The sequence below is a fragment of the Cucurbita moschata genome, unplaced genomic scaffold (genome assembly GCF_002738365.1).
Source record: "Cucurbita moschata cultivar Rifu unplaced genomic scaffold, Cmos_1.0 Cmo_Scf00025, whole genome shotgun sequence".
Classification (NCBI taxonomy): Eukaryota; Viridiplantae; Streptophyta; class Magnoliopsida; order Cucurbitales; family Cucurbitaceae; genus Cucurbita; species Cucurbita moschata.
The window spans coordinates 1739739-1761216 of NW_019268541.1; the positions used below are offsets into that span (position 1 = coordinate 1739739).

A 21478-nucleotide genomic window follows, 5' to 3' on the forward strand; every position below is an offset into this window, starting at 1 on the left:
ACAAAAAAAAAAAAAAAAAAAGAAGAAGAAGAAGAAGAAGAAAAATCAAGAAATGACATAAAAATCGAGTGGGATTTGTTCAGGTGGCAACGGGACAAATGGCGAAGAAATTGGCAAAGATACAGATAGATGGTGAAGAAAATGACAACTGAGGAAGGAGGTGTCGATATCAAAAGTAGCGATGGTGGATGACTTCTAAAGCTTGGCTTGGAAACCTAACGCATGGGAGAACGTATACTGAAGGTGAAGGAAAAGGGACCGCCAGGAAGAGTTAGGTCCCGTGGCTAGGGTTTCTAAGTCCATTGAGAGAGGGAGATAAATAGTTCGTTAGCAATTTCTCATTTTTTTTAATGCTTACCGTTGTTTTTTTTAATGCTTTTGTTGACTATTGATTAAAATTGTCATGAAGTTCTTATGTCATTTTATAGGTTAACAGATCAGGAAAGATCGATAATAGCACTCCACAATATTCTGTGAATGCTGACTTAAGCAGCCTGGTTGGTGCATTGTCCTCTAATTTTCCCATTGTTTTAGAAAAAGTTTTGATTATACTCGTGGAAATAATTGCTTATTTTTCCTCTTTTAGGTCTTCACGTTGAATGACGTTCAATTGCAGCAAATATTGAATTTGTGGGATTATCTTTCCATATGCCGATTAAGAGATAAGTAAGTCAAGTGTTTTTGTTAGATGTAGCGTATCTATTGCTTGAAGGTTTGCCTGTGGCTTTGAAGCTGTTATATTCGCCAACTTGGGTCTTTTTTGTTATTTTTTTCTTGTCCTTTTGTAATTACTTTACGTTTTATTTATTTACTTTTTTTGTTATTGTTTTGTTTAGTTTGTTAAAAAGAAATCAAGTGGCCATTGTTTTTTTTTTCTTTTGATATGAGATTGCATGATTGTAGTGAGGTCTTTTTATTATCACTTCTGTCAGTTGAGGCCGTGAGAGCACATAACTTATGCATACTCTATCCTCTTGGAGCACTTCCTTAGGCGTTGCTTGCTCTCTCGGGCTCACTTCTCTTCGAGATCTTCCACGAGCATTGCTCGTTTCTCTCATGTTCTCTCCTCTTGGAGTGTATGGTTTAGTTGGTAACTCTGCGGCAGTCTGGGTGGACTCATAACCTATGATAGTAAGCTTATTTTAGCGGCCTTTCTTGAGGTACCATCCAATTATTCCATCCGAGAACAAGAGTCCATCCTTATCAGATTTAGAGATCTAAGTTTTGTTGTCTCCTTATCTTCCTCTGACGCCCTTGGTTCCCTCTATTATTGAATACTTCAAATCTGAATCTCGGAATTGATGCTTTTTGATGATGATTGGAAGGACGAGTTGAGATTTTTTTGACATGATGGTGGATCTTAATCTGAAGAGACTAGTTTAAACAAAATTTATCTAAGTCATGACGGAACAATCCTTCATTGAACGTGGTGGATGTGAATGTGGATACTGGGGTATTGGTCTTGGGTGGCTTGGGTTTGGATGTGTTGGATGTGAAGTTGTGGATACTGAGCTTGTGGTGATCGTTAGACACTAGTTTCGGAAGTAGTAGTTGCAGCTAACAGTGATGGTGGTTGCGGTGGCTTCTGGCTTGCGGAATGGATGGATGAATGGTAAGAAAAAAGAACTTGCTAATGGATGGCTTGCGGAATGGATGGATGAATGGTAAGAAAAAAGAACTTGCTAATGGATGGCTTGCGGAATGGATGAGAAAAACTTTCTGAAGTTGGGAACGCAGAAGCAGAGGCAGTGCGCTTCTGCTATAATGAATATGGGCTGGGCTGGGTAGTCTATTCTTTCCAAGAAAGAAAGAAAAAAAAAATTGTTGAAGACTGTAAAATGCTGGTGGATCTGAGGCAGCTTGCAGAAGCAGAGGCAGTTCCTTTTTTTCGTTTTAGTTTGTTATCACATCTGAATGAAAATTGGTCACGGTAACAGCAACTATGAAGGCTCCGAATTGAACTTATCACGATGGAATATCGGCAGTTACAAAGGTTTCACTGATTGAGTTTGGGCTTTGGTTCTAATCAGATTTCCCCGAATAGAAAAACTCCAATACCATGTTGCAAGTCTAAATTAGCTTGCTGTTTTTTTATTTATTTTGAGAGAATAACCTAACACTTTTTTAATCATTAGATAATCTAAATAATCTAAATACCCTAGATTGTGGGTCAGCTACTTGCCTTATTTAATGGAATTACACAAATATCCTTCACACTCTCCAAGTAATAGATATTATTCATTCGCAATTTGGATACTAACTCATGAATTACACAAATATCTCCCAAATTAATTCATGAATTACACAAATATCTCCTAACTTAAGGCTAATCTTTCGACAAAAACCACTACAAATGTTTCTTTAGAATGACTTAGGATTATTTTTAACTTCACTGTCTCTGGGAAAACTAATCAGCAGGAGAGCAAAGGGATGTAGACAGGTTGAAATAGTCAACATGCAAAAAAGGATGGGAGGGAATATGAGAGACGCCATTTCCTTCTAAAATTTAAATGTTGCAATTAAGTTTGAATTTGGTGTGCTAGGTGACCAACCGATCATGCCGTCCTTTTATTGTCAATCTTTTTAGTCGTTTTTATCATGGTGCTGTGGTTTTCTCTGTCTGATATTTTTTAGTTTTTCTTAACTGCAGTTACACCTTACTCATATAATGGCCATGTATCACAGTCCACCTAACCTCTTATTCTGCAGGTATGGAAGATTTCGCCCCTGGTGCTACCCCTTGTCAAGGAAAGTTAAGGGTTGGCAAATATTATGGTGGCATTATGCACAACAATCTGTCTTGTTAGATGTACGAAAGAAATTAAAGAAATGTTCATGGAGATATTTTGGACAGAGACTGTAAGTTTATAATTATCATTATTTTTCAACAAGAATCAAACTTGTCATTGATTAGAATAAAATGTTCAACATGCGAACTTTCCGTTGAGCTGGTAAGTTTTTATTTATTATTTGTGTATGCATTTGCATTTAATACTTTTAAATGTACATACATTTATTTTATGTATGTGTAGTGTAGAAATTGTTTGTTGTTTTTTGCATGTTGTTCACACAGTCGAATGCAAATAGGCTGTAAGCCTGTGAAATATGATGTTTTGTACATTTTTATTTTTTCAATGATAAAAGTGACATCCAGATTTGTCGATTTGGAGGAAAAAAAAAAAAAAAAGTTGATGGGAAAATTATAAACAAATTAGTAAATAATCCAGCATATTACTTATATCATTTTGACCCACCTTAAAATCTCAACTCTAAAGTTCGACCCAGTCCTATAAACCCATCTGAAGGATTGAAAGAAATCATGATGCTGCGTCTTGCTCTGCTACATGTACATTTCATATGTTAAATTTTTACTTGTTTTATAAATTCATAAATATTATATAAATACTTAGACATACTCTAAATTAGGGGAAGAAAGTATCCCGTGTCTGTGTCTGTGTCCTACTCATTGAGAAATTGTTATGTTCTCGTGTCTGTGTCATGTAGTATTCCTGCCCCATGTCTTTGTCAATGCCTCTCCATGGAGTTGTCAATGCCTCTCCATGGAGTTATGTTCGACCATCTTTCTCGTTTTATATTTTACATTCCCAAGTCTTTCTATTTGATTGTTATTAATATTTATTTCTCAACTACAGAACCTATCGTCGGAGGTATGTCAAGTTTTACAAGAAAAAGTTAGAGTTTCTTCACAATGACCAGGTAATTAGATCCTTTTCCTTTTCTTAGAATACTGTGGAAATTGGGCAGAAAAGGCAGACTGTAATTGTTTCTGCTTAACAACTAACACAAAAAATTCCACCTATTGGTTGAAATAGGAAACCGCTGCTATTCTAGTTGATTTTTGTTTTTGTTTTTTTTTTAAACGAGATTCAAACTTCTCATCGATGTGTTCAAGGATACTATCCTCTAGAAGGCCTAAGGGAATGGTTAAAAACTAACAAGGGTAATTGAATACATCCCAATTAAGAAAACTGTCGTTAAGGCATAGTTATTAAACAATGAAGGTAAAGATCAGCGATTAGAAGATTTAATCTTGGTCAAATCAAATTGTTCGCTCCAAGCGAAGAGCTTATCTTCAAAAAAATATTTAAATTACGTTTCAACCATAATTCTAAAAGGCTAAACTAATAAATATACCCATAAGCTTTGTGCTTTGTCAAAATAATACCTCTAAACTTTCAAATGTTTCAATAATACCCTTAAACTTTCAAAAAGTTTAAAAAATACAGTTCTGGATGTCAATTGTTAGTACTTTGATTCAAAAATACCTTTGAGTGTTTCAAAAATATCCTTGAACTTTAAAAAGTTTTATTAATACCCGTTTTTTTAAAAGTTCAAAAATACCCTTACCGTTAATACCATGTTTAAAAAATAACCATGAAATTTAAAAGTAGCATTAGCACCCTTAAGCCTTATAAAAAAAGTTTTTACTATCAATATATGGACGAAACGTCTATCTACAGCTCATAGATCATCTACAAACTTTTTAATTTTTTTCCTAAAAGTTTAAGGGTATAAAATTACTTTTGAAAGATCTTGGGTATTTTTGAAACGCGGTACTAACGGTTTTGCCCATATACTAAGGGTAAGGGTGTTTTTGAAGTTTTTAAAAGAGTTTAAGAGTGTTTTTGAAGTTTTTAGAAAAGTATAAGAGTATTAATGAAACTTTTGAACATTCAAGAGTATTTTTGGAACACTTTTGAAAGTCAAAGGGTATTTTTGAAACCCTTTTGGAAGTTCAAGGGTTTTTTTTTTAAAATAAAACATTAATGGTTTCCACTCAAAACTAACCGTAAGAGTATTTTTGAACTTTTTCTTTCGGAAAGTTTAAGAGTATTTTTGAAACTTTTGAAAGTTCAAGGCTATTTTTGAAATAGTGCAAAGTTTATAGGTATTTTTATTAATTTAGCCATTCTAAAATGATGTTTTGATTGTGTTAACCAAATTGAAATAAGCTTGAGGGTCAAGATAGGACTAACAAGAAAGAAACTGAGACAAATTAGAGGAAGAATCTGATCCAAAAACCCAGTGGAGAGAGATTAGCAGAATCAGTTATAACTCGAAGTTTCACAACTTGTTTTTTTCCTTGGGTTTCATTATTAACATTTCAAGGGATTATTGAGGTCCAATCTAACTTGGGAGAAATCGTAAAGAATGTAAAACAGTTTTTAATAAACGGGCAAGAATTCAATAAATGGAAGAATCATGGGTTATGTAGAGAAGGTTCAAGAAAATATAGAATTCACACATGAATGCCAAATTGCACAGGAAACCCACATAGTTCTCAACAACCCTTGTGTTCAAAACCCCATGGAAAAGTGTGCGAAGGGAAAGAAGATAAGTCGTGCAAGGATGACGACTAGTTGTGTGAAGAACAAGAAAGATCTGACAATGAAAACACAAACATAAGCGAAGTGCAGTCATGAGATTTTTGGACAGGCGGGAAGTGCAACACTCAATGTGATTTGAAACACTAAGCAAAGAAGACACGATTGAAGAAGGAGCTTTCAAATCATGTGATGGTGAAGGCGAATCAAGCAAACAAGACACGATCAAAGATGGAGGCCATAGGTCTTTTTTTGCCTGAATATTGTGACCTTGAGTCGGAGGAGAACCTAACCTAAATGTAGCAACACACTACCTTACTTTTGGCCCAATAGTGGTGTGTTCTTTGGCGGCAAGAGAGGATCTTGATCATTTTGGGGCTTGCTAGCTTATTTACTCTCTTTGGAGTCGATGCTTAGGTTGCTGTGGTTTGTAATATGGTTCTTTTACGAAGAGATGGTGATGAACTTGCCGTTTCGTGATAAGGGAAGGATCTTGTGGCAGGCTTGTTAGTTTGCTATATCGTTGGGATTGTGGATTGAGAGAAACTATAGAATTAGAAGGACAAAGTGGTTATCATCCTCTTATATTGGAGCCCCTTCTGGTAGGTAGTTAAGGGCTTGTTTTTTTTGTATGTCTTTGGGTATTCTTTTATTTTTATCAATGAAAGCTCAACTTCTTATAAAAAAAGGCAATGTTGGGAGACTTGATTTTTATTCACTTCTTGATTTTTAGACTCTGCTTATTTCATTGTAGTATAAATAGAAATGGGGGATCTCATTTATATATTTGATCGGATATTGGGATTTATCATCGACTCTTACAACTTCTGTGTGTTGGCTATTTTGTTTATACTCTGATACGTCCATTTTTTCTATTTCTCAGTCAGTTGATGACTACATTCTCAAAGAATTGGAGGTGATGGAGAAAGAATCAGATATAGAAGATATTTTAAGTTATAGATCTGCTGCTGAATGTGAGTTACAGGTAAGATGAAATGATGGATTAAGTAAGAAATAATACTGATACCTAAATCGTCTTCATGTCTTCTATTTTACTTGGCCATATCAATTTGTTCCTGTGGACTTCTTCTCCCCCCTCCCTAGCTTCTTCTCCACCACAACCCCATCTTCACTCCTGACCGTTGGAAAAAGTGAAAAAAAAAAGGAAAAATCGGCGGCTTGCAGCAGACGGTGTTCGATGAGATAAAGGTGGGGAGGGGAGAGAGGAAAATGAAGTTCTAAAATTATTTTTTTTTAATATTAAAAAAATTATGTTTTTGACCTATCTCCACTTCACAAATACACAATTAATATTTTTATGGCACAATACTCCAAATATAAATAAAAAAGATGTCCAGTCAGCTTTATATTACAGAAAATTATCAAAAGGACCTAAAGTGTTAACGATAGGGACCATAAAAACCATTTTCTCAAACAATCGGGGTTAATATATTGAGTTTTGAAATTCGATGACCAAAATGCTAACAAACTCAAACTTCAGGGACCACAAATGTAACTTTTTCCAAAATCAAAGATGGACTCATTTGTAAAGACTCAAGCTAACTTTCCTTCCCTGTCAACTGAAGTATCGCCTTTGAGACATTTGACCAAAGCACCTTAGCTTTATCCTTAAGCCACCATGCAGAAAGAGCATCAACCGACCAATCCTCTAATGCCTTTGGTTTTGCACCCGTGTTTCAAATATCATACTTTGGACACCAAGTTCCAATGAAGTAGTAGGTGGGAGGGAGACTCTTCGTTTCTTTTGCATAAAACACACATCTGAGGTGATAATTGATCATAAGGGTTCCTTTTCTGCACCCTATCCACAGGATATATGTTGCACTACTGCCTAGAGGAATAACTGAATTTTTCCTGGGACTATACCTTCCCAAATTAGATAACGCAGCTCCATGTTTGAAATCTTCTTCTTCTTCTTCTTCTTTTATTTTTCATTTTTTTATTTTTTTTTAATGGCAAAGCTAACAAAATTGACTTCACTGAAAATAGACCACTGCCTTCGAAATCGCCAAGGATGATCAGGGTTTTGCCGTGACCTAACTGTTTCCCACTCTAATTCTCTATCAAACAGCCTCCTTCTAAGCTTGTGATCCTAATTAACGGTCAACGGGATTCCACAGCTCCTTTTTAATCTCCTTTGCACTTGAAATACTTAAGATTGAGTGGAACCTCAAATTCAGCGGTTGATTACTGATCCAGTGGTCTCTCCAAAAGGAAATTCTATTACTATTCCCCAACTTGAATTTCACCTTCTGCCAAAAGAAGTGGCTTGTTGTCTCAATTTGTTAAAGATGGTCTCTCACCAACTGTGCCCCATACTTGCGTTTAATCACCACCCTCCAAAGGGCTTCTTCTGTTTCAAATGTCCACGTTCATTTAGTGGAAAAAAAAAAGTTGTTGCTGTAAGGTTTGCTATTTTAGATATTCCAAAAAGCGAGGGGTGGTAACTGTTTTCCAATTTACTCGTGGCTTCCTTTCGTATCCTAGTTCCTTTCCAGAAAATGTTTCTGAAAACTTTCTCCATATTTTTCCAAACCTTACAGGAATTCTGAAAATAGACCAGAAATTGGAAGGAATGCTAGCCAGGACCAAGGTTCGAACTATCACGGGCTTGATTTTATGGAAATGTTTTCCAATTTACTCGTGGCTTCCTTCAAGCATGTTAAATAATGCTTGAAAATAATAAAGAAAGCCATAGATATATGCTTTCAAATCTTATTAAAGTTTAACACAACTGAAATTTTAAGTTTGGGATCCCAAAACGCAGTAAACAATTGGAAAGAAAATCAGAATATTCGAATTTTTTTTTCCTGCAAACGAATAGATGATTGAAAATAACATAAGTTCTCTAATGAGAGATTCCTTAAGCTGTTCATTAACATAAAGGAATTGGAGTTTATATCACTTTCTCTTAGCCATATAAACTTCATCTTCTTCGGCCATATTTGCTGCTCCACTCACAACTCTGATAAGCGATGATTTTATTTTATTTTAAAATTTATTTTGTAGTTTATTCTTGGAATTTTAATGGTTGACCATCTCTTTTACTTGTTCTGAATGAATTGATTTCTCTAAAATTTTGTGGAAGAATTCTACTGTTGTAGCAAATTAATTGTTATTGCTGTTCTTTATTAATCTCATTTGCTATCTTATTTAAACTTATTGTAAATGGATCAACTAGCATCTATTTGGCAGTTTGGGGCCAGAAATGGTCATGACTGGTACACAAACAGCTGCTGAGAAGTCTCAAGTTGATGACCGTGCCATGGGAAAACCTCGAGGATGGCTTAACTGGCTATCCCTTGGTATGTTAGGTGCTGGTGGTACTGAAGATTCAAGTCAATTTGCCGGTGTTATTTCAGATGATGTTGTAAAGGTATTTGTCTTTGTTTTTTTTTTTCTGTGGCAGACAACATACTTACTTCCGCTTTTATTTCTAGGACATATATGAGGCTACCAAATTCCACCCTCTGGCTTCATCTACTGTCAGTGCGGCTGATGAAGAAAGGATCTGTTTTTGTTCCATCAAAATTGACATTCATCAGATCTCAGCAACTTTGTTGAGCATGTATGATTTCCAACCTTCTTGAATCTCAGTAATAATAGACTTAATTGTGTCATAAGCGCAAGACTGGTGCATTGGACCTGAACAAAATGAGAGCATTCATTTGTAACTTTATGGTCTTTTTATTCTTATTTTTATTGGTGAGAAAGAGAAGCAAGAATGAGATATATATATTTTAAACATAAATCTCCCTCTGTGATGAGAAAAAGAAAAATACAGAGAGAAGTTGTAAGTATCTTTTGGCATCGCAATCGATTTGCATTTGAAACTCTCTCATTGCTGAATTTCTAGGCTATCTTTTGGTAAATTTATAAAAATATTTTTCTATTTTTCATTGCTTTCCTCCGAAACCAAAATTAGAACTCTTATTCAGATGTAGCCTTGTTTCTTTAAGTCAATTAATAACTAAAACATGTTTCCTATGAAACTGTCAAATTTTGAAGGCACAACTGCAATTCTTTGTTCTTTCCTTTTTTAATAAAATTTTTAAAACAAAAAAGACCTTTTAATTGATAGATGAAGATATACAAAATATTTAGGGAAACTACCTCCAAAAGGAGAAAAAGGCAACTACTAGCCAGAGAAAATAGCCCCTAATATAGCCCCTAATATAATCATTGAAAAACACGAAACCTAGCACCATCAAACTAACTAGAAATTCAAAAAGAGGAACTAAAAGACTCCTGCCTAACTATCAAAAACCGAACGACAGACCAGCAGACCAAAATCCCTAAAAGAAATGAATCTTATCTAAGCACGCCTTACCCTCTTGGTCTCAGAAGCCACAATTTTTTCTTTATGCTCAATAGAAGCAAGAGAAATGCCAGCTCTATCAAAATAATCCGATTGATTTTGGTCTTTAAGATGAAAATAACTGAGGACGTTCGATCATCAGTTGGGTAACCCTTCAATAGAACCATCTTCATTGAGGATAAAGAAGCAAAAAGAACTTCTGATCAAAACATGATCTTCAACCTTGTTGAACATTGATATTGAACCACCTTCAAAGAACGATCTAGACTGAAAGCATTTGAAACCAATAATTAATACTAACATTATGTTGTCTAAAGATGTTATTTTTCTTTTGACGTTTCAAAATACTACCATAGTTCTTAGCTGCCTAGTGAAATAGGAAACTTGACCTTAAATGTTAGAGCCTATTTAAGGTGGCGGCATGAGTCCATCAAGTGGCATATCAATTGGAACTACCTCTTCTGCTGCTGCTATGCTAGAATCAGAGTGACAACCTCAAAGTAGGTCTTATGGTTTAACATTGTTATATTTGGTAGATCCTCCAATTGTTATTTCTTTGGTAGTAAATAAGATAACAAAATAATTAATTGTTGCCAACATGAGCATAATTCAACTGTCATAAAACATATACTCTTGACCAAGAGGTAAAGTTCGAATCCCCACTTCACATGATGTTGAACTAAAAAAAATAAAAAATCTTCAGGTATATGATTGAATAAGTTGGATCAATCTCTTCATGAATGGCATCTTCCTATTGATGCAATGGATTAATTGATCTCTTCATGAAAAGTCATGCCCCTGTTACTAAGTTTTGTTGACTGATAAATGCAAATGGCTATTATTATTTTGATTTGATAGGATATGCTGATCCTTTTTCCATCTACCATACTGTCTATAATGTAATCTTTTTTGCTTAGGAAATACGGTCAAGAAGTTGCAAAGATGATATTCATCAAGACAATGGTGGAGTGTAACATTTGGGTGGAATCTGCAACCATCAATTTATTGGTCAATTCGATCGAGATGGTCAATCCACTGAACCAGAGAGTTCTAATTTTTCTAAGAATGGTTGTGTCTCATTTCTTTTCAAGATTAGCTTTCTTTTTCTATCTTCTGATTAAAATTAAACAGCGATTTTTTGTACCTTTAGTATATAAGTTCACTAGAAGATGTCTATATGTTCATTAGTTAGGTGATGGTAGTACGTTTGAGAATATGCATATATTTTTACAAGAAACTAGACTATTCATTGAAGAAATGAAACGTGACTAATGTTTAAAGGTACGAATTCCAAAGATCCTTGACAAAGGGAGTGATAGAAAATGAAAACACAACAGTACATAGGAGATAAAAATGCTTCCCAATTCAAACAAATATCTTGTTAAGAAAATCTAGAAAAGAGATTAGAAAGAGAACATGAAGAAGCCTTGAACCTAGCGGATTCTTTTTTTATTTCTTGATCAGAGACAAAATTTTCATTTACTGATGAAAAGGAAGAAAATGTTGAGAGATAAAATCTCCCAAAGGGAGATATAGAAAAACAAGAAGAGAACCAATAGGACTAAAATCTAGAACTCTTGGGAACTAGAAACATTGACCAAAAATAATAGCTGCAACAAACAGAATACTTGGAAGAGAACAATGGCTTAAAAGCAAGTAGATCAAAGATACTGATCAACACTAAGAGCTTCAAACAAAGACTGTAGACCAAGCTGAGACAACAATTGTGGATCGTCTGAGACAGCAGAGAAAAATTTGAATCACCAAACAGAACTACCAGGTAGAACCTTTGACTGAAACAAAATCCTTCCAATCAACAAGAAAGACCAACAAAACACCGATAAACCATAGGAGCAGCCAAAGTTCCACTATAAAGAAATAACAAAAAATTGAGGGGCCATCAATCATCACAAAGCCTGCAAAACCAACAAACAATACAGGGCCACTTAAGAATATTGCACAAAATACATGGATTTCAGAATACATAAGCTTAATTTCATACATCTCAAGGCCACACATCTTTATGAAAGATGAGAAATTGTCTTTGAGGAGAACATGTGAAATTGCTTGTTCTCAAAGTTCCTTGGATTATGTTTCATCCAAATTTCTGAAATTTGGTCTTTGACAGTATTGAGCCATAATGTGTATGATTGCAAAGACATTGAAGGCCCAATAATGAACTCAAGAACATCACATTTGGTGTTATTTGAAAACACTCGCAGGATATTAATTTTTTGAAGAGACTGTTCCAGCCGGCCAAAGAAAAGGAACAACCATAAAAACAAATGATTAATCATTCCCATCCTCCTAATAAAGAGAGTAAATCAAGTGCATTAATTTAGGCTACTGTTAAGAATAATCCAAATAAGAATGTCTTGATTCTAGGATAATAGTTAGTGAAGTGTGATTGCAACATTAGTGCAGTTTTATGGTTGACGTGAATAGAATGCTTGAAGATGTGGTTCTAATTTTTAGAGTCTGATATATGGAGATTTTCATTGGACTATGCAGTTTTCTTTTGATTATTTTGCATTTCTTTCGAAATCATGAGTTAGAAGTATGTTATAGCCCAAACAAATTTTTGTTTCTTGAAATAAGTACGTTATATCCCAAACAAATTCATGTTTTTTTTGATAGAAGAGACTAATTTTTTCATTGAATTAATGAATCAAGAAAACTCCCGGTCGAAATGAAACTATCTTTATTACATTAATAATTCTACTATTCTGAATCTAGTTCTATATTGCATTTGCAATAATCTAAAACTCATTAATATAATATTTTAATTTGTATTTAAAAGAGAATCTAATCTCAATTTTATTGCAATATCAGTTAAATATATTAGAAGATAGATGTTAAATCTTAACAAACTGGTTGCTTCTCTAACTTGAATGACTTCTCATATATAGCTAGAATGATAGAATTGGCAATACAAGTTATAACTTAACATACAGAAACCTAAGAGAATAGTATAAATGGAATATCTAATAAATACTTTTTGGTTTACTTGTGCTTTGCTTTTGTTTCTTCTATGCAGCCTCAATGTGAGAAATATGTTGAGACTGGTGCTCCTTCCTGTAGTTTCCAAGTTGACGTTTCACCCAAACAAGAGGTTAACCTGTCTGTAAAGGTGCTATAACTTTGATATGCTTATTTGACGCTGAAATAAAGAACCATCTTTTTCGTTATCTTTGAAGTTTGTTACTATTCAGTGATATTTCCTGTATATTACTTGCAGGTGACGCTGAATCCATTAGATGTTACTTACGATGCCAAGTTTTTTCTTTATTTGTTCGAGTTTTTTGATGGATTCAAGTCCTTCGAATCTCTTCACACAAGGGTAAGGTTGTTTGATTCTTGGTTAAATATGTATTCACCTCAATCAATTCCATCAGCTGTTTTCTATTTCTGTGCACAAGTTTGTTTAGAAATGTCAGTAGGAATATGTGACCTAGACCTACCTATGATTCCATTTTGCGTTAAATACTGTGGTGAACTTTTCAGATGTTAGTGACTGTCCGATTGGTAGTATCAGTAGCTTCGATCAAATATTAAAAAAAAAAATTGAGATGACCTTTCCGAAGATCCAATTATTTTAGTGTTTAAGTCTTTCAAAAGGAAATTTATTTACCGTTAATTGACGATTTCAGCCATATGGAAGCTCCAAATCTTTTCTTAGATATTTTTGATGCCCTTTCCCATTTCCGTAGCTTGCAGTTGGCCTTCTGTATGAGTAGAGTTTTTTTAGTGGCTTTGATAAGAGTTGGAGCAGTCTCTCTAGTTGAAGTTGTTGGTTATTTCCTTGGGTAGGGTAGCCTTCTTGTAGTTTTTTTTAAGTCATTGGGCATAAGATGAATGTCAAGGTAGTTGTAACTTCACTCATTTGAACGGCCTCAAAGGTCATTTTGGATGATGATTTCCATATATTTACCATTGTTTTCTCCAACCCAGTGACCGTGTATGTGCTTTAGTAGGCTTGTAAATTGATTAAAGGCCATTTTTGCCTACAGGCTCTTTCAACTCTAAATGGAATTGAAAATGCCAAAGCTCGATTGCTATCCAAAGCTCAGTAAGTTTAACTCATATAATTGTTTCATGACTTGGCAATTCAGCAATTAGTGTAGCCTATATCCAGTTCATCTTATTTATTCCATTTGTGCACCGTCATGTTTTGTTGTTTCTAATCCTCCAGATGCATAATGTCGGAGTATAAGAAAGTGATGTGGGACATTACTGTCAATGGAATTACAGTCCATATTCCTTGGAATACACCTTCAGAACAAAATAACTTGGTAAATGTCCTTTTTGCTCCAAGAATATGTACACTTTTGTGGGAATGCACTTTTAGGCGTTTCCATTAAAACACACCTGAAGTTTACTGTGTTGAGTGAAATGATTATTTTTGTCCTTAATTTTCATTAAGATAATCATAAAGAAGAACTTTTGGTTTATATTCTTTTCTTATTACCTGTAATTATTAAATTATTGTGATAGTTTCCTTTTTGTAATGGATCTCACCTCTACCTGAGGTGGCCTTATTTTTCCTCTCAAAATTGATAATATTTGATACTGGAAGTAAATATTTTTTGGAAACAGCCAATTGTTAAAAAGTGTTTCCCTTGAGTCACCAAATCTGGAAAGTTAACAAATAATGGATTGATGAAGAATTATAAGTTAACAAATAATTTATTTGTTTGGAAAGAAAAGATTAAGAAAATATACACAGAAGGACTCTGCAGTTTGCCTATGATGTACTTGGTGCATCTCTTTGTGAATCCCGAGATTACTATTCTCTGACAAAAGATGCCTCTATGAAACCTGGAATAAGTACTTTCTGAATTATAAGTTAACAAATAATTTAGTTGGTTGGAAAAAAGATTTAAGAAAATATACACAGAAGGTCTCTGCAGTTTGCCTATGATGTACTTGGTGCGTCTCTTTGTGAATCCCAAGATTACTATTTTCTGGCAAAAGATGCCTCTATGAAACCTGGAATAAGTACTTTTTATAAGAAGAAACATCAAGTAACAGTTCACCAAAAGGGTAAAGACAACAACCTAAGGGCTAGGGGATGAGGGAGTCCTCTCCGAAGGAACTACTTACAAATAGCTTGCCAATCCAAATGTACTACAAAAACTTTTTTTTATAGCTATGACACCACCAAGAGGTATTTTTAACTGTACACGATCCCAAAAAACTCAAGATGAAGACATATCTTCAAAAAAAGCCATCTGTTTCTCACCCGCCACAAGCTCCACAAAAGAGCTCTAGAATCAAACCTTTAAAGGATCCCACCTTTGTCTTTCAGCCTCCAACCACCCAAAGATTCTAACAACCAACCATCCACCTTATCCAGAAAACGTAAGTGCAATTATAAAAAGCCAGCAGCTTAAAGCAGCCACGTCTAGCAAAAGGGCAAAGCAGAAAAACATGGTCTATAGGTTCCTCACTGCCAGGGTTCAAACGGAAGGACCAAGAACAAGAGAAGGATTCATTCTTTGGGTCCTTTCGTGCGTACGACAAAAAAAAAAAAAAAAAGACCTTCACCTTCTTGGAATTTTCAAAATCTAAACTAACTTCGACAAAGAGTACTTTAATGCTGGTCTCGCAGTTTTTAATCTAAAGAATAGGGATTTGGTCGAAAAAGAGCCCGAGGGACCAAGAGACCAGCGAAGATTGTCTTTAGCCACCCCTTACCGGATGCCCCCCAGTCTGGTCATTAACCCTACCTAGCTCTAAACTTCCCTATCGAAAATTCCTCTTATTCTGCTTAAGTTCCACATTCCTTGGTCATTTCCCCAAGAATCTGCCACCGTAGGAATCTGTTTTAGAGAGACTACAGATGTCTGGAAACTCATCTTTAAGGGGGAGGAACCGATCCAAGCATCATTTGAGAACCTTATACGTTGCTCATTCCCTATTCCTTATTTCGAAGCTGCTGAACTCTTCAAACAAAAGAACTGACTCAGCAATGTCAAACCAAGGTTTGTTATAAGAGATTTCTTGAACATGGAAGCTTTCCAACTAAGCCTCATACCCACTAGCCACCACCTGCAATCGCCTTATCCTCCTTATCAAAATGGTCAGATTTGGCACAATGGTAATTACCTATCGGTCTTCAGAATACGTAGTAAAATACCTATTGGTCTTGCATCCCTATATTTACGTATTAGTTTTTAGAATACATAGTAAAATGGTCAAATTAGGCACAATGGTGATTAGAGATTTATTATTTTCACTGTTGAAGGAATCATCTTAATTCTGTATGCGTAAACCCTAGCCTTAATTTAAGTAATACGTGTGTAATCCCATTAAATAAACAACTAAGTTTTGTATATTGTTATCTAGTATCTAGCTATTTAGTTAGCTTGTATTATGAAGACACATGTACGTATCTTGAAATTATTAAGAAATGTGATCAAGATAATTTACTTACACTTGTAACATTTACTTTTGTAAATGCATAGACAAAGAGGTAGAATTGGATTTAGCTAGAATCAATATTGTATTGCTATCATACTTCTATATGCATATACAGATTTCTCAGCTAATTTCATCTTTCCATCCTGTTCCTGGCAGGTACTTCAACTGGGGGCTCTCTGTGTAACATCGAGATATGACTGGAGCTTACTAACTTCAAGATTTAAGGAACAATCTGTTATGGTACAACGTTTAAGTGATCCAATTTTGGCCGCTGATATTGCTTTTACAATTCAGCCTCAAAGTTTGTATGATTATTTTGATATCCAGCTACGGGATTTGGAGGTTACTATCCTTCATTTTTATGTTCTTTGCACTTATTTCATTGTTGTTATAAGAATATAATTTGAGATGAGAACCAATTTCCTGTAGATGGAGATCCAAAAGCCTTCTTATTCTCAGAGTATTCCTATTTTTGAAAAGTTCAGTGCTACTCTCGCCTTACGTTCCTGTCTGATCCCTAATGAATCATCATTGAAACAGCTGGAGGTAATTTTCCTGCTTATTTAGTTTCCTGAACGCCACTTATCCCTTTTTGTCCTAGCCTGCCATTCATGTATGGCAAATGTATTTTTGTTTCATAATATGAAACGATGTGTAATTATACTTGACCAATGAATTTATTATGTGTAATAAACATGTCGATACCCATATGTTTTTCTTTTCATAAGAAAGTAATTTCATTGATAGGTGAAGCATGCATAGGCTTTATGTGAATGGTCTCCAATTGTGATAAATACGTAAAGAACATGGGTTCAATCCAAATTGACTACCTATCTAGAATTCTAGAATCTAAAACATCTTACAAGTTTTATTGGAAACCAAATATTGAAGGTTTAGTAAATTGTCGTACGAAATTCTTATAAAAAAAAAGTTGTACTACGAAATTAGTTGAGGTGCATGCAAACTAGTTCAAAGCCCTCAATATTTGTCCACAAGTTTGCTTTTAACAATATGAAAGAGTTGATCCAATGTCAAATCTCGTTTGGACGTATTTCGTAGTCTTCCTTGTTAATGTGAGACCAACCAAATCTTTCTTGTATTTTTCGTCCAGCCTTGCTATAGCTTTAAATATGGTGCCCTATTGCACTTTGAACATATTTATTAAATTGAATAAAACACCAGCCCTTGTGTGCATCAAAGAACGAACTAAAAAAAGCTTTGTATGATCATTGAACTTCATTAAAAAACTTGATTCAGATCAACAGAAATAGAAAACCTAAAAAATGGATATTGTGTGCGTTTCAACTTTGAAGAGAGACACATCTAAACTCTAATTCACGACCATTTGAAGTTCGAGTAGTTAAGGTTCTCTTGCAAGTTGATTAAATTTCGAATTTGGAAATACAGGATGTGCGAAAAAAGGCAACCCATGGGTAAATATAATGGGGATTGGATAAATGAGTTTAAATAACATTGATTCCGACAATTAGTGGTTAAATTTAATTTTCAGGTTTGTCAGTAGCGTTTTGAACACATGGCAAACGTGGATCAGTTTTTTCATTTTTTATTTATCATAACTTTGCTTTATATTTGGGATATTTGTCTTTAGCATGCATCATCTTGCCATAATGAAACCTTCATCATTCATTTTCTTTCAGGTTCTTTTTCAAATGTCATCACTTCATGTACATTTCTCTCCATCAATATATGGTGCAGCTTTGGAGCTGGCTGTGTATTTACGTAATTTGATAGCAAACCCTGGCTTTGAAGAATCTGAAGATTGTGGACCACTTAACATGATTTCAAATGGACATGACAATCATTTTTTTGGTTACTCCATGTCTGTACTTCTCCATTCTGTCAGATTTGACATTGATCTAGAGAACGATGAAAAAAATGCTTCTGTCATCATGCTTGCCCTAGAGGATACAGAGATATGGTATACTTACAATTTATCAAGATGTGTGCATTTTCTTTTCCTAATTCTTCACAAACTTAGTACTGTTGCTAGAGTTTTCTTACTATTTATCAAAATGCATAAAATTAAACACAAGTTCAAGTACTTTAGCTTTGAAAAATACACCCACTCTGTTCTCCTATCCTTGATCGACTGGGAAGGATGTGCCTCCCAGTTCGGGAAAGTTATTAATGGAAACAAAGGTTTCTCAAGTTTTTCTCTTTATTTTTTCCTCCACATTTTTTCTAACTATTTGATTATTGAAATATATCAAATTGTTTTGTGTAAATGTCAATGCTATTGTATTTCAGGTATGATATTTTAGTTTTGGAGGAGCTATGGATCGGCATGAAGGCAATGAATATTGCAATTCTTCCCATGAATGGTGATGGAGATAGGCAGATTTTGTATTCTGGTGGCAATAAATCCCATGATACATCGTCTCATCTGCATGGCATTCATAGTCGACATACCAAGAATGATGATGGTTTGAATGGTATGAATATTAATGCTGGAAAATGCTGCACCTTACACTTCAACTCTGGCAGAAATGATGGAGCTAATATTGCCATACATTTGAACGATGCTGAAATCCACTGCTATCCATATGTGTATGGATTGCTCACTGGGTTTTATGAGAGACTATCTGCCTGCAATGCAACTTTCAGTGGTGAAAGCGATATTGGACCTGGAATGAATGATGAATGTGTAAAACCCATGCCTTTGCCACCAAACCAAAGATTTGGTTTCACAAACTTTATGGAAATTGATTCAATTGGACATGACAGCATTCCATTCGATTGTTTTCCTTTCATTACAGTACAGAATTCTGGCTTTCTTGGCAGCCTTGAGAGTTCCGAGTGGAGAAAACATTACAAAGTAAGGGATAGAGAAATAAAAATTCCAGTCTTTGGTCTGGAGAAGGAACCTACTATCTTCCACACCCAACCATCAAAACCTAAATTTGGTATGGATTCATCTGTTACTTCAGGGAGTTCCTGCAACCATAGTCTCCATGATATTTATTTGGCTTTATGTGGAATCAAAATCCATTTCCATGATTCTTCTTGCATTGTTGGATCTCTCACGCTTCCAAATTGTAAATCTTCTTTGTTTATTTGTGAAGATTATTCTGACGTTTTATGCTCAGTAGAGGGATTGACCATCACGTCCTCATGGACAAAAAATTATCTTGAGTTAGTATGGGGCCCTTCATTTCCATATTTGTGTCCTATTTTAAATTTCCGCGTTAGACAAGGAAAAAGTGTGTCATCGAGTGCCAAAATTGAAATCAGTGTTGGGATTCAACATGTTTGTTGTTTCTTGCCACCTGAATATTTGGCCATGATTATTGGTTATTTTAAGTTGCCTGATTGGAGTTTGCAGTCAAATGAACAATGTTTCACTGGGAGGAATGGGCATGCTGGTTTAGAAGAAGAAACTTCCGTTCTTTATAAATTTGAAATTCTGGATTCAGCTTTGATTATGCCTGTCGAAAACTATGAGCTTCAGTTTCTTAGGTTTGAGATTAAACAGTTATATTTTACGTTCTTCTTTGGAAGCAGTTTAGAAGATGCATTGAAGGACATTCCTCCTGAATGTTCTATTCCAATTCACAAGCTTGCTGAGACAAATAACTGTTTAAATCTTTTTGGACGAGAGTTGCTTCTCTCGTTACTGCTTTTCAAGGAGAGACATAGTTCATCATTTTTCTGTCAAGGTACTGAGTGTCAAAACATTAGTCTAGTTGAACAGCTAAACGCAGATATCTGGGTCAGAATACCTTGTGAAAGTGAGTTTATCAACAATAGCTTGCAAGCAACATGTATAATGACGAGGATAAGAAATTGTGAAGTAATTGTTGATGGTATGTATGATATTTCTAGATAGCTTCTTGTTATTCCCTTTTTTGGTGGTCATAATTGTGTTCATAGTAAATAAATTTTGTTTTATTGTTTAAATAGATAATCATGCACTTGATGGATTTATGGCCCTTCTGGAGAACATAAATCAATTTGCATCCGTTGAAGACCAATCTAGATGTTTCAAGTCTGATGTTCTACAGTTTCTTCAGTTAACGAGGTGTCTGAAGGAGGGCACTGCAGTTTTATTTCCTGTGTCAGACACAACACTCACTGAATTTGAATGTTGCATTGATTCACTTTTTTTGAAATTAAAACGGCAGAGAAATGAATTGTTGGAAATGAATTACAGGGTAGAAATGCAGTTTACATGCTCTGGATCATCGAGAAATGATTTCGTCGAAGAGATGAATTTTTGTTTCTCTTTGATGGTCTTATACTCAGTGCCCAAATCTGTTGTCATGGCTAAATCCAGCTCGGAGAAGTTGTCACCTGTACCTGACATCTCCATTTCAAGGTCAAGTCAAGGTCCAGTTGAAATTTGTGTTTCCCTTCCATCTATCGATGTTTGGTTATATTGTTCAGAATGGATAGAGATTGTTGATCTATTGAATTCTTATGTTGGAAAAATGACTAATTTTGTGAGCACGAGTACATTTAAGGATGTTATCCCGTATAACACTGCATTAGGAGATTCATCAATCACTTCTCCTAATGGTGTGTGTTCTTCGTCCATGTCAATTGAATCAGCATCAGAGGATATAGAGAGTGATGATACTATACTTATTGCTAGAGTAAAGGACATGGTAATTACGTTTCACTTTCCTGTGTATGTTACGGAATCCTTTAGGGAAATTCAGATTGCAGAAGTTGATGAGAAGGCAGATCAGAATGTTTCTTCTGATGTCGTGGAAGAAAAGTACTGCAGATTCATTATGGTTTCTTTTCACAGTAAAAGAACTGAGTTACTTATTAACAGTAAAAAAACATCTTTAAAGTCTGGCATGGAAAAAGTGTGTGGCATGTTATCTAAGTGCGAGGAAAAAAGTGTCCAACCTTGTCCTCTTTTTGAGATTTTTGGAGTCAATTTGGATGTTGATGTAAGCAGCAATCAATTGAAGCCTAGTTTAATCCAACTGAAGATTCAGTGTGAATGTTTCAATATTTGGTTTTCTTATCACGTATTCTATTTCTGGAAGCATATTGAATCCAATATCTCTGAGACAAACTCATCCATGTCTACATCTTGTCCTATTGAGTTCGAAGTACAACTGAAGAAAGTTTCATTTCTACTGAGTGATGGACGGGTATGTTCCTGGTAACTTTAAAGTATTTCACATTGGTTTATATGGAAAACTACAGCGGCTTTCTTTCTATTAATTACGATATTTATGATTTGACATTGAGCATCTGATTCTCAACATCTTGTATATATTTTTAGTGCTTATGTTACTAGAAAAAAGTTTGGGGTGTTTGTATGAGGTGCGTTCCTGAATATATAGTGTGTCTCTGTTTCCAAGCACTCAAATAGGGTGGAAAAAACAGAACAAAA

General features: G+C 34.8%; 1 protein-coding gene across 3 annotated transcripts in view; it reads left to right on the forward strand.

Annotated features, from left to right (window-relative positions):
- The window catches only part of LOC111461381, a 55237-nt gene that overhangs the window by 18506 nt on the left and 15253 nt on the right, over positions 1–21478 (forward strand). The window contains exons 9-25 of one of the 3 annotated variants that reach the window (XM_023104889.1): positions 429–497; positions 587–666; positions 2710–2859; positions 3654–3717; positions 6229–6330; positions 8548–8742; positions 8807–8934; positions 10602–10752; positions 12722–12814; positions 12923–13024; positions 13695–13753; positions 13877–13976; positions 16264–16449; positions 16537–16653; positions 17766–18046; positions 18376–19931; positions 20029–21233. In XM_023104889.1, coding sequence (XP_022960657.1) covers positions 429–497; positions 587–666; positions 2710–2859; positions 3654–3717; positions 6229–6330; positions 8548–8742; positions 8807–8934; positions 10602–10752; positions 12722–12814; positions 12923–13024; positions 13695–13753; positions 13877–13976; positions 16264–16449; positions 16537–16653; positions 17766–18046; positions 18376–19931; positions 20029–21233 — 4638 coding nt within the window. Of the gene's footprint in view, positions 1–428; positions 498–586; positions 667–2709; positions 2860–3653; positions 3718–6228; positions 6331–7909; positions 7960–8547; positions 8743–8806; positions 8935–10601; positions 10753–12721; positions 12815–12922; positions 13025–13694; positions 13754–13876; positions 13977–16263; positions 16450–16536; positions 16654–17765; positions 18047–18375; positions 19932–20028; positions 21234–21478 lie in introns of those variants that run through there. The other 2 variants (XM_023104890.1, XM_023104891.1) reach the window with 2 other exon arrangements.